Source organism: Cololabis saira, chromosome 15 (assembly GCF_033807715.1).
Source record: "Cololabis saira isolate AMF1-May2022 chromosome 15, fColSai1.1, whole genome shotgun sequence".
Lineage (NCBI taxonomy): Eukaryota > Metazoa > Chordata > Actinopteri > Beloniformes > Belonidae > Cololabis > Cololabis saira.
In genome coordinates, this window is record NC_084601.1 from 18,837,714 (window position 1) to 18,851,351 (window position 13,638).

A 13,638-nucleotide genomic window follows, 5' to 3' on the forward strand; every position below is an offset into this window, starting at 1 on the left:
CAAAAACTAAACCAAAATTGCCCAATACGTGTGCGAACCACCTTTAGTAGCAGTAACCAGGAAATCCTTTTTTTGTTGCGAGGGAATTTGGGCCAACTCTTTACAGCTCTTTCCTGTTTGTGTTCATGGGGGTTTACAGAGGGTAATTTATGTACAGCTGTCCTACGGATCTGCCAGAACATTTTAATCGGGTTGAAGTCTGGACTTTGGGGTCAGTAATCAATACTCTGTTGTACGATTCGGTTTCAGCCAAGTTTTAGGTTTTAGTCCGATATCCTCATAATCTGTATTTCCGCCAGCGGAGGTCCGGGTAAAACCCAGGAGGCTGGAGTTGTAACAGAGATAACCTCCTCCGCGGTCCTTTCAGCTGTTGTGTCTCCATTTACAGTAATGGAGCCCCTAAGACCCACTGACATAGCCAAATAACACTCCAAGCACCTGAAGGTGGTTGTGCACCACTTTTGCTGTTTGCCAAGAGCTAATAAATTTTAAAAAAGGCAGCAAAGAAAGTTAAAAATGAAAAAAAAAAAAAAACTGGCATTGAAGGCATGGAGATGGTTGCTGTGTTTCTGTTTGCGTACACTGCAGTGGTGGCGATGAACGAGAGAACGAGACGCGGCTCATACGCCAAGAAGGCACTGAGACTGCTGAACAATGTCGTCTCCTCTCCTCAGCATGTCCAATTAGCACCGAGTCAACACATTCTCCCCACTCAGCAGTTTTTCCAGGCCACTTGGACAACCTAAACCGAGGCACGAACATGCTTCCTTCTTGTGGAGGTTCCTGAACATTCTGGTCGTGGGGTCATTCCTCTTTTTGGTATACCTCATTTTCAAAATTCCAGATTTTATACAAACACTCACACAAACAAAATCAAACAAAAAACAAACTCAAAATATTAAAACCATCCCTTACAATCACAAAACCTCACAATAAAAAAGAAAAAATTTAAATAAAGAAAGAAATTTGCAGACCGAGTGGTATTAACAAAGTTTAGAACAGAACATACAAACAACAGACAGAACCAGAACAACAAACCATGCAAGAGACGTAACCTTTGTGGGGTCATGGGGTCATTCCTGATCACGGAGTGTCAAGAAAAGATTTTATGGCACGTGTGACCTTAATTCAAAGTAAGTGGACAGAAAATTGGTATATAGAGGGGGAAATAAACACAGGAAAGAGTGTCAGGCCAGGATTCGAACCTGTGCTGCTTGATCGATCTATCTATCTATCTATCTATCTATCTATCTATCTATCTATCTATCTATCTATCTATCTATCTATCTATCTATCTATCTATCTATCTATCTATCTATCTATCTATCTATCTATCTATCTATCTATCTATCTATCTATCTATCTATCTATCTGAAGAAACTTTAGGCCATGTTGCCAAATTTCGTTTTAAAGAGAGCAGGCTTTTTCCTTAGGAGTCATACCGGTGATGTCAGTTTCTAATTTTAATTTTATGAACTATGATATTTAAAATTCTGACTCAGGCCCATAAAGTCTGAGATGGAGCTCTTTTTTTTTCTTTTTCATTTTTTTAATTCTTTTGAGAATTGCACAGTCTGACCTCGGTTTGAGCTTGCTCTCATCTTCTCCTGGGAAAGTTGGCGACTGTTTTAAATGTTTTCCACTTGTAAATAATCTCTCACTCCAGAATGATGAACTCAAGATTTTTATGATTTTTTTTTTTTTTAGATTTCCATTTATCCCATCCCAGACTCTCTGACAGCAACCATTGCCTCATGAGGTCATTGCTGATGTCTTTCCTCTTTGGCATTGTGTTAACACAGACCTGCATGCTCCAGACCATCAAAGGGTCAAAGGATCTACTTTTATAGAAGTGATCAAACTTGTTGAATCAGGTTTGATTAACAGCACCTGGCTGCTACTGATCCTCCACAGAGGCATAAACAGTTTAATTTTTTCACTGCCTCTGATCTTTGGCTTACTTTTTATTGGATAATTAATGCCATAGCATATTACTGAATAGTAAGTTTATTTTATGATATGTTGCATTGACCAGTGGGGATTACTTTATAAATTGTAGATGATTATGGAATGAGGCCAAACTACATTTTTAAACCAAAAGGGAAAAAATACTTTTGTCATTTAAACTGCTTAAATGACTATTCAGCATCTTTAGCTTGCACCTTATCATCAAACCTTACTATGGGTGAGAGGTGATGACGATGGGAACATGTTGCTACACAATGCTCTTATTCAAGCCAATCACTTCGTTTGTCTGCCATTTTTTCCCCGTCTTATTCCCAACAAACAAACTCTTTGCACAGGCCCAGTGAATCCAATTAGTTAACAATGACATCAGCACTGAGCGTGAGAGGTGAAAAAGAAATGCGCAAGTGAGACGAAGTGACAAAGGGTGGGGGAAGCGCAAAGGGAGAACACTGGGAACTTGTTTCACACATGGGTGTTGGATGAACACCACAGTGTTTCCCACCGTCTGCATTTATATCTGGTTCCAGAGACGAAAAAAAGGGATGCACATGTGAAATTAAGGAGCAATAATGGACACTATGTCAGTTGCATGCAGGTGTTGAACGATAGAGGGTTAAAGGGAATGTTGAGTTAAAAAGTTGGGTTGAGATGTTTGAAAGATCAGTTATAGTCAGTGATATTTAGAAACACAATCAAAAAGTACAAATCAGACCTGGAAAGCACATAAATGCCTGGTATTTAATAAATTATTCGCTACTGATGTGCAAAGAGAATTTCTCCTTCCCGAATTTTAAGCATATAACAGTATAACAAATCATGTTTTTTGATTTCGTACAAAAATCTGTTTTTTTTTGTCTGATGAAAATGGGACATTTAAATAAAAATATAGAAATGTATTGACAAATGCTGTGTCATAATACTTTTGCATGCAGAATTTGTTCAATCTCTAGTTTGACTAGACTGTCTTCGTCCCAATATACTGTACGTGCATGCAAAAGGAATCAGCTCAACAACCAAATAGACATCAATTGTCTCTTTTTTCAGGTTGTTAGCAAGATGCTTTTTCGGTTGACATGTTATTCCACAGAGATAACACTGTGTATCGGTTTCTGAGATGCAAGCACAGAGCCCGTAGGCCAGTTGCAGCCCGGTTGAACGTCGACATGCAGGGAGCTTGACTTCAGTCACAATATATGGGTGCATTAGTCCGACTGAGAAGTTTGGTTCCATGTGATTTCACTCAGGCTAAGGTGTTTACATGCATTTTAAAACTACAATTTCAGTCTGACTAATGCAGGAATTCAGTTTCTTCCTAATGTCAGTGTAAATACGTTGCCTGTAGACTGCAGTGGCCTACATCTTTTACATGCCTACTCGGGTCTTCTTTGATGTAAATCCAAAAACAGATACAAATGTGGAACCAGATAAAGTCTATGTTCTCAGTCAGAAGTAGAGGAAGTTTATTAAAGCATATAGATATTATAAGAGCAGTTAGTGTCCCTGTGGGTTCAGTGTACCACTGGTCTGTTTATGTGGAGATCGACTCAAGCTTGTGGCGGCTTGAGGCGCCTGTAAGAAAACCTGGGTATGTTTGTGAGTAGCTATTTTTGAGCGATAGCCTTTGGACTAAATCCCAGGTGCCAAGGGCATGGCAGGGTCGCAGGACACATTCTGGCGTTTCGCTGCGCAGGGATGTGCTGCGTTTGTAAGCATGCATGTATTTTTATGAGTCTGCATGTGTTTATATTATCGTAGGTATCCTTCCTGTGGACATCTGCTTTAGCTGATGCCCCATGTGAGTTCAAGGATGCAGTCTGGAGATCTTTTGAAGCATTTACTGTACATGGAACTGTGTTTCTGAATGCATGCCTTTAAAGTTCAACGTTTGTAATTATCCTTTGTTGAAAGGGCATTTGCATGTAGATGTTGCTCTGTAGGTTTCTTCTATGGATTAAATACATTGCTATGCTTACTCAAACTTTAAAGGTCTTGCTTTGCACACACACACACACACACACACACACACACACACACACACACACACACACACACACACACACACACAGTGAGCTCACAGCGCCGCTATCGTCATCTGTAGCTTCAGCAGCCTCCAGCAGTCGGACTGTAAGCCAAGACCAACAGACAAAAAATAGACAGTCGCAAAATAAGCGAGTTGTCCTCAGCAGTTCTGACCTTTGCTTCCAGCCAACTTCTCCTTTTTGCTTCACTTGACAGGAGGCTGAAATCCTGCATTATTGTCCAACTATGAGCTTATGGCAGATTGATGGAGTATTTATTCCTTTATGCCATACAGATGTGTCCTTGTGCACATGAGGGAACTAGTCCAGCTCGTGCTTCTGCACATGCATATTCACACAAAGTGCTGCATAACGTGTAGAAACTTAATCCAACTTAAGTCACTGGTGCTGAAAGCTTTGTGTTTTCTTATTTAAACACGTCAACAAGTTTATTTTCAGCGTTTAAAGGAAAACCTTTACAATTTTATTGAACATGTTTTGGTCTTGTACCTTAGTTACTAACACACTCATGCACTGCATGACCTGAACGAGGATCTAACCCAGTCACTTGGGTCGTTACAGTACGCTGGATACCTAATGCTCCTATTTTTAGCAAGATGGCAGAGAGGGAAAGACTTGCAGGGATTGACTGAAGCTCTGTGGTGTGTTGATACACCTCACACGCCTCTCACTTCTTTATTTTAGATTCCACTGAAGACCGGCTTTTAAAAGCCAGCTGACTGATTTGCCCAGACAGCCGTGTGTGTGTGTGTGTGTGTGTGTGTGTGTGTGTGTGTGTGTGTGTGTGTGTGTGTGTGTGTGTGTGTGTGTGTGTGTGTGTGTGTGTGTGTGTGTGTGTGAGTGGGGGGGTGTAAGTGCAATGAAATCCTTCAGAAACTCAAGTCAGCAGTTATAACTGGGCTTAAATCAGGACTCCCAGCTGTGATCTGCCCTCGAATGCCTGACAAACAAACAGTTGTAGTAAGCTGAAAAACATTACCCTCGGTTCACCTCCATGCTTGCTTATCTGTAAATACCCCGAGACCTAATAAAGATGTGTCCCACCGAAATAACTCCCCCTGGCCAGAAGCATGACAACAGGTTTGCTGTGGGAGGAGAGGTACAAATGTCACATGATAGAGGTGTAACTGATAAAACCCAGTTACAGCTGTGTTCCCAATAGTGTTTGTTTCTGTTCATCTGGGATAAAACCCACCTTGAATTTAAAAATGTAAATGCTGTCAGCGGTGGTGACATAATTCTCATTTCATGCCTCCTAAAACACTGGAGAGGAGAGAATGTTGGCATAAATGTACATGTAACTAATGTTATGCATTAAAAAATGCATTAATGTGTACTGACCCTGTGCAGTGCTTCCTGCATACAGGAATAGTATCAACGGTCGTTTTCTGCTTCTGACTGCCAGATTAATATATAGTATTAGTGCAATACAACGCTCTCAGCTCTGTTTACCGAGGACAACATCTGGTACTTTATTTACTGTAGGCTCTATCTGCATGCTAGAGTGGTTATACGGGAGCAAGTGTAAAGTTGCAAGCTTGTATTTGTATTATCCGATCTCCACAAACTCACTTTTATACAGCTGAACTTAACAGTTCTTAATAATCCTCTTAAAATTGTGATAAACCATTAAATCCTTAGCTGTACATAATAATGGGCCAGAACTTTGGCCGTGTAGCTTCAAGGACTCACAAACAGTGCTAAAAACTAACTAACTAACTAAAAAAGCTGAGATGCTTGGATGTTGTAAAGAGCATTTTATTTTATTTATTATAAAATGAGTTAAGATAATTTTATATTGTCTTTGTTGTTGCTTTTAGGGACACTTTAAAAAGTAATTCATGATTTTAGTGAAAACCTTTGGCAGCTAACAATGCTTTGTAATCCTCCATTTTAATCTGCAGCAGAGAGTTACAGCGGAGGCCCATCTGAACATACTGATAGTTTGAAAGGTGTTCCTCAGGGACTGGTCCTTGGACCATTTCTGTTAACCTTAAACGTTCTTGAATGGAATGAGGCAAATATCGAATTCCACTTTTATGTTGATGATACCGTGACATACTTTCTGCATCTAACCCAGCTCGTGGTCAGCTACAAAAAGAGTTGAATTAGCTGCTCTTTATACCAGCAAAGCAGAATTTATTGATGAGAAACAAAACTCTTTCTCTGCTTTGCACCACTGCTTTGGGCTACTAAAGTAACAAAGTATTCAGATATTAATTAATGTAATTTAATTCATTTCCATTTGGGGAGTAATTAAGTATTTCGAATTGAATTTTAATATAATTAAAGATTGAAAATTGTTGATTCTACCTCCATGATGTTTCTCATTTAGCAACATTCATCAAAACAAAATACATATACTGTATAAATGTCAAAAAAGAGACTTGTTTCCAATAAGCCGGGGCCTGATTATGGCATTGTTCTTTACATGTGAATCTTTACAACCCTCACAGATATTTGGACATTCCTAAAGTGTTAAGTAAAGGCTAAATGAAAATTAAAAATGCAAAAAATAAATAAATGAATAAAAACCTGCCCATCGTGAAGTCAGAGGATTGGGATGAATTGGGAGAAAATAAACCCCACTGTGGCTCTTAGTAATTTCAACAGGGCTTTTTATTGTCTAAGCTGTGTTTTTTTCTGTTTGGAGGATGTGTAGATGGTGCATTAAATGTTGAGGGATTAGTCAAAGCAGAAGGGGTCACAATATTAATCTTATTATGGTAGGAAGAGATTGGGGATCTAACCGCTCCCGAACCACACTGAAGGCACTCGGAGCGTCTATGTTGCTATGCAGACGACATGTTCACAAACACACATTTTAAATGTCCTTATATTTAGACAGAAACCTAGTGAGCAGCAATACTGAAGCACACCACGCCGTCCACCGTTTAGTTCTTCATTGACCACATTGCTCATCCTAGGCTACTTCACATGTGTCTGTTAGCATGAAGTAATGCTATTGTGTGAGCTGCTGCTACTATTTATAAAACTCCCAGGGTTCAGCGTGTCATCCTCGCTGAAGCATCAGACAATATTCAAAACGCAGGTCATTGTTGTAATAGCCAACTAAAAAGACCTGACCACAGTGTAAAATAACAGGCTTCAGGCATGTACCGGTAGTTGAAATCATAAATCATAACTTAGAAAAAAACAAAACAAAGTGACATCACAATTTAGCTCGTAGAAATGTATCACCACTTGCTGTCTGGAGATAATCTCAACTAACTTTGCTTCCAAGGATCGAAGGACTGAAAATCTTTCAGAATAAACTTGGCAGCAGCTCTGGGGTTTTCCTCCTTTTTATGTTGCTGTGTGGGAGATAAGGCTCAACATTTCACTTCTGATAAAACAATTGCTACTAACGGATTTAGTCTGTAGGATGATTTCTAAGCCTGAATTTAATATTCTAATCTTTACACTTGATGAGGTCAGGATGTCAGCTGATTGATGCTGCAAAGCTCAACAGTCCCGCGGCCGAGAGGAGGATACACCACAGACTTTGTTAACCCAGTTGTAAGAGGAATATGGTGTTTGCTACATTATGTCAAATCTGGTGGCGTTTTCTCACAACTTCAGTGCGTTTTGCCATGACTGGAACAGGTGACGCTGGGAGCTGCAGCATCATTAGCGGATGGACAACATGATTTTGAGTTATTAAATACAGATAACGTTTGTCTTACTGCTTAACAGTCCTTTCATACCATCCGGTCCAGAACCGGTGTAAGTTTTATACCAGATTTGCATAAACTAATGCCAACGAAACAAACAGTATTTGCCAAATAAATGTCATCCAAGTAAAAAGTCATTATAAACATGTCTGCATGCAGCTGTAATGCCAATGATTTCCTTAATAATGAAGGCTTGTTGAACCTCACGTCTCCATGGCGATACGGTACGCTGGGAAACTGCAGCTTGACATGGCCAAGTGTAAACGTTTCAAACCTCGGCCTGCCATACTGTCATGAAAGGAGTTCAATCTAAAGAAAAGCAAATATCTTAAAGTAGCCTATGCTCTTTTCATACTTAGGATTGATTCATTTTCTGTCTTGTTTTTAATGAAGGCATGTGGGAAAAAAAAGATTTTGGCTTGATCACATTAGTTAGTAATTTTTTTCACTACATCACACAGAGGTGTATTTAAGTCATTCTGTTTGTGAACTTTCACACGACTTTGAATATAAACCACATTTTGAGATCAACGTATTGCAGCGAACGCGAGAACTGATGACAACAAGCCCTCAAAAACAAAACAAAACAGTAAAACACAGAGAGAACCTATAAATATAAGAAACATGCCTTCCTGTTGTCTCTCCCCCCTGTCTGTCTTGCACATGGCCCCGTGCACATGTTGGAGGACACAAACACATACACGCGTGCGGCACACAAGCACATCTACAGGCCACGATGACACATCCCAACCAGAGTCCAAACTTTTCTTGTGACAATAATAAAACCCAGAGCCAGGAAAAAGGAGAATGACCAGTAAAAGACACGTGGACACGCAGGCCTTCACTTTTTCCTACGTCTGATGAGCTGTCTGTTAAAGCCGTTACTGCTCCTCTGCTTTCTGTCACATTTGTTTGTTTGGTGCCAGCAGTAACTGGCCGAAGCGCAGGAGCATCAGGCATTAGCCCTGGCGGAGGCGGGGCCGTGTTGTGAAGCCGTGGCGAGCCTTCATGCCCAAGACTGACGTTGATTCCTCGGTTGAGAGTTGGTGATTTATACTTGATCCATGTCCAGCTTATTCCAGCCGTCTTAGCGCAGCTGGAGTCCTAGTGTTAATAGACAAATGGTCCATTGATTGTATGACGCTTAAAACACTATTTAGTCTACAGAGGAATGGACATTCTGTTGACAAGCCTTTGTTATCAGCCTTCAGGTCGGGACAGCCATCAAATCAATGCCTTGCAGTGTGAAGCTGTTTTTACACCTGTGAACTTTTGGGAGGGGGGATCTTTTACTAAGTAAATTCAGATTTCTCTTGGTGTGAAAGATGTGAAAGTATAAGAAAAACACACTTTACTTTGGTAGGGTCAAAGATTATATGTTTGATCCTTTATTCAGACGTTTACGTGATTTCTTTTTTAGGTTTTAATGACATGTCAGCTCAGTTTTAACTAGGGCTGGGGATCGATTCAAATGTCAAGAATCGATTCGATTCCGATTCTTAAGATTCAGAATCGATTATCAAGATTTGATTCAATTCGATTCCGATAATGATTTGGGTTAGTGTTATTAAATAACTGTTTTTTCAGTTGTTGCATGAATTATATGACTGTAGTTCTGCAAAATATTACTACTATTATTATATTGAGATTCAACAGCAAGTATTGCAGCTAATGATGCTGTAAGGACCAATCAGCTCCCGGAATGCTGATAGAACTGCTTTCAGAAACATCGTGGGTCAGAATTACCAAACAGATCCAGGGAGGAAACAGAGACGGATGAAATTGGTTTTATTTTTGCCCACATTGTTCCATTTTCGGTCTATTTTGGTTTTTCATTTTTGAGAATTTTGTTTTTTGCATTTTTTTTGCAAATGTAACCCCAAGACAGTATAGAAAGTAATGAAATATAGACAATTTATGCAATTATAACTGAACACTTTAATGTGTGTGTGTGTGTGTTACATATAAATTAGGTTTGATAAGTGTGGAAACACTGGATGTTTCAAGTGGCCTGTTACCACATACCAAACCAGACCAGCACTTTTATTCTCCAAAAATTGGTACTGATCACATGCATAGACACAGTCTCGCCCTGAGTCGTGAATTTTGATGTAAAAGTCAGCCGGCCGCTGGTAGACAAGTCTAAATCTAAATTTTGTCGGTGTAAAAGCCTCTGATTTATGGGAAACAATTTCCAATGTTTACAAGCTCGTTTTTTGGGGATTCTGGCTTCCTGTTGCGTGCTGCTGAAACAATGAGTAACAAACAAGAAGTCAATTTTTCCAATTTCCAACTGGGGAAAAAAAAAATAAAACCTTGAGGAGAATGGCACAAGGAGTTTCATAGTTGGTATATAAAACGCTAAGCAAAAATCTGGAGGAGCTTTATGAGCTAATTTCTCTCTGATGTTTAATAAATGAAGTTACTACTGTTCCAAACGCAGAAGTTTATCCTCGTTGAACAACAGACACAGAGACGGGTAACTTTCCTCTCATTTACGTCCGTCAATCTTGACCTTTGCCCCATACAAAGTGTTATAAGGGAGTTTTTGAATTGACAGTCCTTAAACACCCACATATGAACTCTCAAGCAGTACAAGTTTGTCTTTTAACTACACGCCGCGGTTAAGCCCTGTCGCTGGCGTCGGCACGGTCCTGATGGACAGCAGATTACAAGGTCACCCTGACACCCTCAATCATGGCCTTATGAGGAACACAAACGATACAAGTGCTGGTCTACATGAATCATAACACTTCAAGCACCATGAGGTGTGTTTAAGTGACCACTTGATTTCCAGGGAACGCTGAAGAAAACCAGGAAATCAGAACAAACTCCCATCTAAATATGGGAGCTATATAGTATCTGAGCCTTGTTTATGACTTATTATGGTGTATTTTTTTACTCTCTTCATGCTTTGTTTGAGTCCCCCAGCATCAACCACCACCAGCTTTAGTGCTGTAAAGCAGCAGCCACTTAGCACTGAGCACGCGGGTGGTTTAATGACCTCCCATGAGTTGATCGTCTGGACGGTGGACCATCACAGATGTACTCAGTGAATTCCTCCGCTGATCTCAAAGAAATTGTGCCACAGATGGAGAGACAGACAAGCCTGGGATTCTTTGTCTGAGTGCAGAATGATAATGATTTCGACCCTGGCATTGAGCCCTGCATAGCATAGCAACCGTTACCATGGACCTCAGATAGGCCGAGCCTGGACCCACGTCAAGGCTTGTGTATCTGTCCTTCCATACCTTCACCACGAGCCCTCTCTGTGAACCCCCACCCTCTCACACACACACACACACACACACACACACACACACACACACACACACACACACACACACACACACACACACACACACACACACACACACACACACACACACACACACACACACACACACACACACACACTGGTAACCAAAGCCCGTGCTGACCCACAGTCGAATCCACAACTGTTCATACAACCAAACTGGCAGTATGGACCCCGACAGACTATGGGCTTAATACAGAGCACTTAGGAAAATTATTTCTATCCTCTCGTGATTATAGCAAGATTATTCAAATATAAAGAGTCTCTTTTACAGAGGTATGATCAAAATGTACTACTGTAAGACCAGGAAACACTAAAAGTTATTATTTCAGTCACAAATGCACAGAAAGAGACAAAAACCTGATAAAATAAGAGTAGTTATGTCCACTTGTAAAATTAGTAATGTATCTAATTGGTTGACAATTTGACATCAAACAATAGCACCAGAAAAATGAAAATTCAGTAGGAATATGGTGACGTGATGGTGAATGTAAGAAAGTTATCTGTGCACTCCAGAGACATGCAACTGTAGGGTTTTATTTTTATGTTACTGTATGCATAAAGAATCAAATCACGTGATGCAATGCTTAACTTCATCAAGACTGTTAAGAAGTACATTAAGAATGTCTTTGTGTCCGAAGGTAGAAATAAGGTAAATATCGGTGTCATGGTTCACGAGCCTGCAGCCGTTGGTCCTGAGTGGTTTCCGAGTCATGACCTGAATACCTCCGAGTTGAAACCATGCCAGCAGCTCATTAACATTCCAGTACGGCTCTAATCGGCCCTGTACCGTGCATGTGTGCGCCTGCGTGCACGCGCGGCAGACAGATCATGCACGTGTTGGTCTGTGAGTGAGGGCAGGCTAACTTGAGTGATGAAGGTCCTGCCTCAGGTGATTTGAACCCTGCAGAGTGATCGGATCCATCAAACTGCAGCGTTTCCCTCACTCACATCTCAGACTGTTGTGACGCTTTTGCACAGCAGGAACACAGTGTATAAAACAACTTTGTATTTTGTTTTTTGATGCCCTCATTGAATGACTGAGAAGAGACTGAAGTTGTGCAGGGAGATATGCAAGACGTCAAGATTGAGTCGTCTTCACTCACATATAAATCCATATTTGCATCTTTTTCTCTGCAGAAAGACTCTACAACTCCAACGGACGTGACCTGAGGAGAGCTCTGTTCTCTTTAAAGCAAATTTTTCAGGTACCACACACACAGACCCAGACATGTTTCACATGCACTGTTTGCTGTTTGCAGAATACACATGGTGATTGTGGCCGCTGTGAGATTCTGTGATGACAGGGATCTCGTTCAACGTGGCATTTCTCTCCCCGTCTTTGTATTCGTGTGGGTCTGTGTGATGAGGTGTTTGTATCTGTGTGTGAGTGAGTGTGTGAGTCTAGTAGATTACAATGACAAGAGCTAGCCACCAAATAACAGAGGTCTTGTTTTCCCCGTGGTGCAAGCACACAAAAGCAAAATGTTTCAGTGATCATAAAGAAATTAGTTCACTTCGACAATGTTTCAACAATGTGCAGCAATAAATTCAAGAAAATTTGTACTTTTACAACGGAAAACGTATATTAGATTCAGACTTATTATCTTACTTTGCACGAAGCAAAGAGGTTCTGGTGACCTTTACACATGTTTAGCATGTTCTGTAAATTGTCGTAAATCATTTGGTGACAGGTGTCATAAAGTACAAATCCTAATCCCGCACACTACTGACACCATGTGGTGAGATTAATGACTGCAATATGAATACATAAATATGCAGTCATAAAAAAATATATAAAAATATTTTACAGATGAAATACTGACATTAAAAACTATAATAAAAATACATATCTGTCACTACGACCTCAGACGAACAATAACACAGAAGTTACTGCACCATTCCACTATTTATTCAACAAAAAGTAAGCCAAGGTGAACAAGGAGTGTGTGAGTTTACACTTCTGAGGTATTCAGGTCTACGTTTACACAATGCCAAAGAGGAAAAAGAAAAAAATGTTCCTTCCCATTTATCTGGAAAGAGTTATGAGGCCATTTCCAACAAATATGAGTCCACCATTCTAATGTGAGACAGATTGTTCACAAGCAGGCACTTTAGAAACAGTGAGAATACCCAGAAAGTCCACGCCAAGGTCCGGCTACAATGCTCAAATGAAAATAGAAACAAAAACAAAAATATTGCATGGCTTGTGTGGAAGGTTTGCCGTGACAGCGCTTCTCGGGATTGCAAAGTTGCATCTGAACAAACCACCAGACTTACGAAACAATGATGCACAGAAAAGAATAAAATAGAAATGTTTGCCACATTTGGAGAAAATCAAAGACACAAACACCTTCATGAACTGTCAACAGTGTGGGAGGGAGGGTTGACGACTCAGGCTTGTTTTGCACCAGCTGGACCCGGGAACTGTCAGTCATTGAATCAGATATGATCTCCTGTGTTTACAGAAGCTTTCAATACGGTCAAATGTGAGGCCATCTGTCTACAGCTAAATCTTACTTGAAATTGGGTCATGGAAAAGGATAATGATGACAAGCCTGCCAGCAGATCTGCTTCAGAATGGTTGAAAAAGAGAAGAATGGAGGTGTGTCAGTGGTTCAGTCAGAGCCCAGACCTCAAA

At 40.4% G+C, this 13,638-nt stretch overlaps 1 protein-coding gene across 9 annotated transcripts in view; it reads left to right on the forward strand.

Moving 5' to 3' along the window:
- The window catches only part of fhod3a (formin homology 2 domain containing 3a), a 71,157-nt gene that overhangs the window by 23,140 nt on the left and 34,379 nt on the right, over positions 1 to 13,638 (forward strand). For all 9 annotated transcript variants that reach the window (XM_061741020.1, XM_061741021.1, XM_061741022.1 and 6 more), the window contains exon 4: positions 12,138 to 12,205. In XM_061741020.1, coding sequence (XP_061597004.1) covers positions 12,138 to 12,205 — 68 coding nt within the window. The remainder of the gene's footprint in view (positions 1 to 12,137; positions 12,206 to 13,638) is intronic.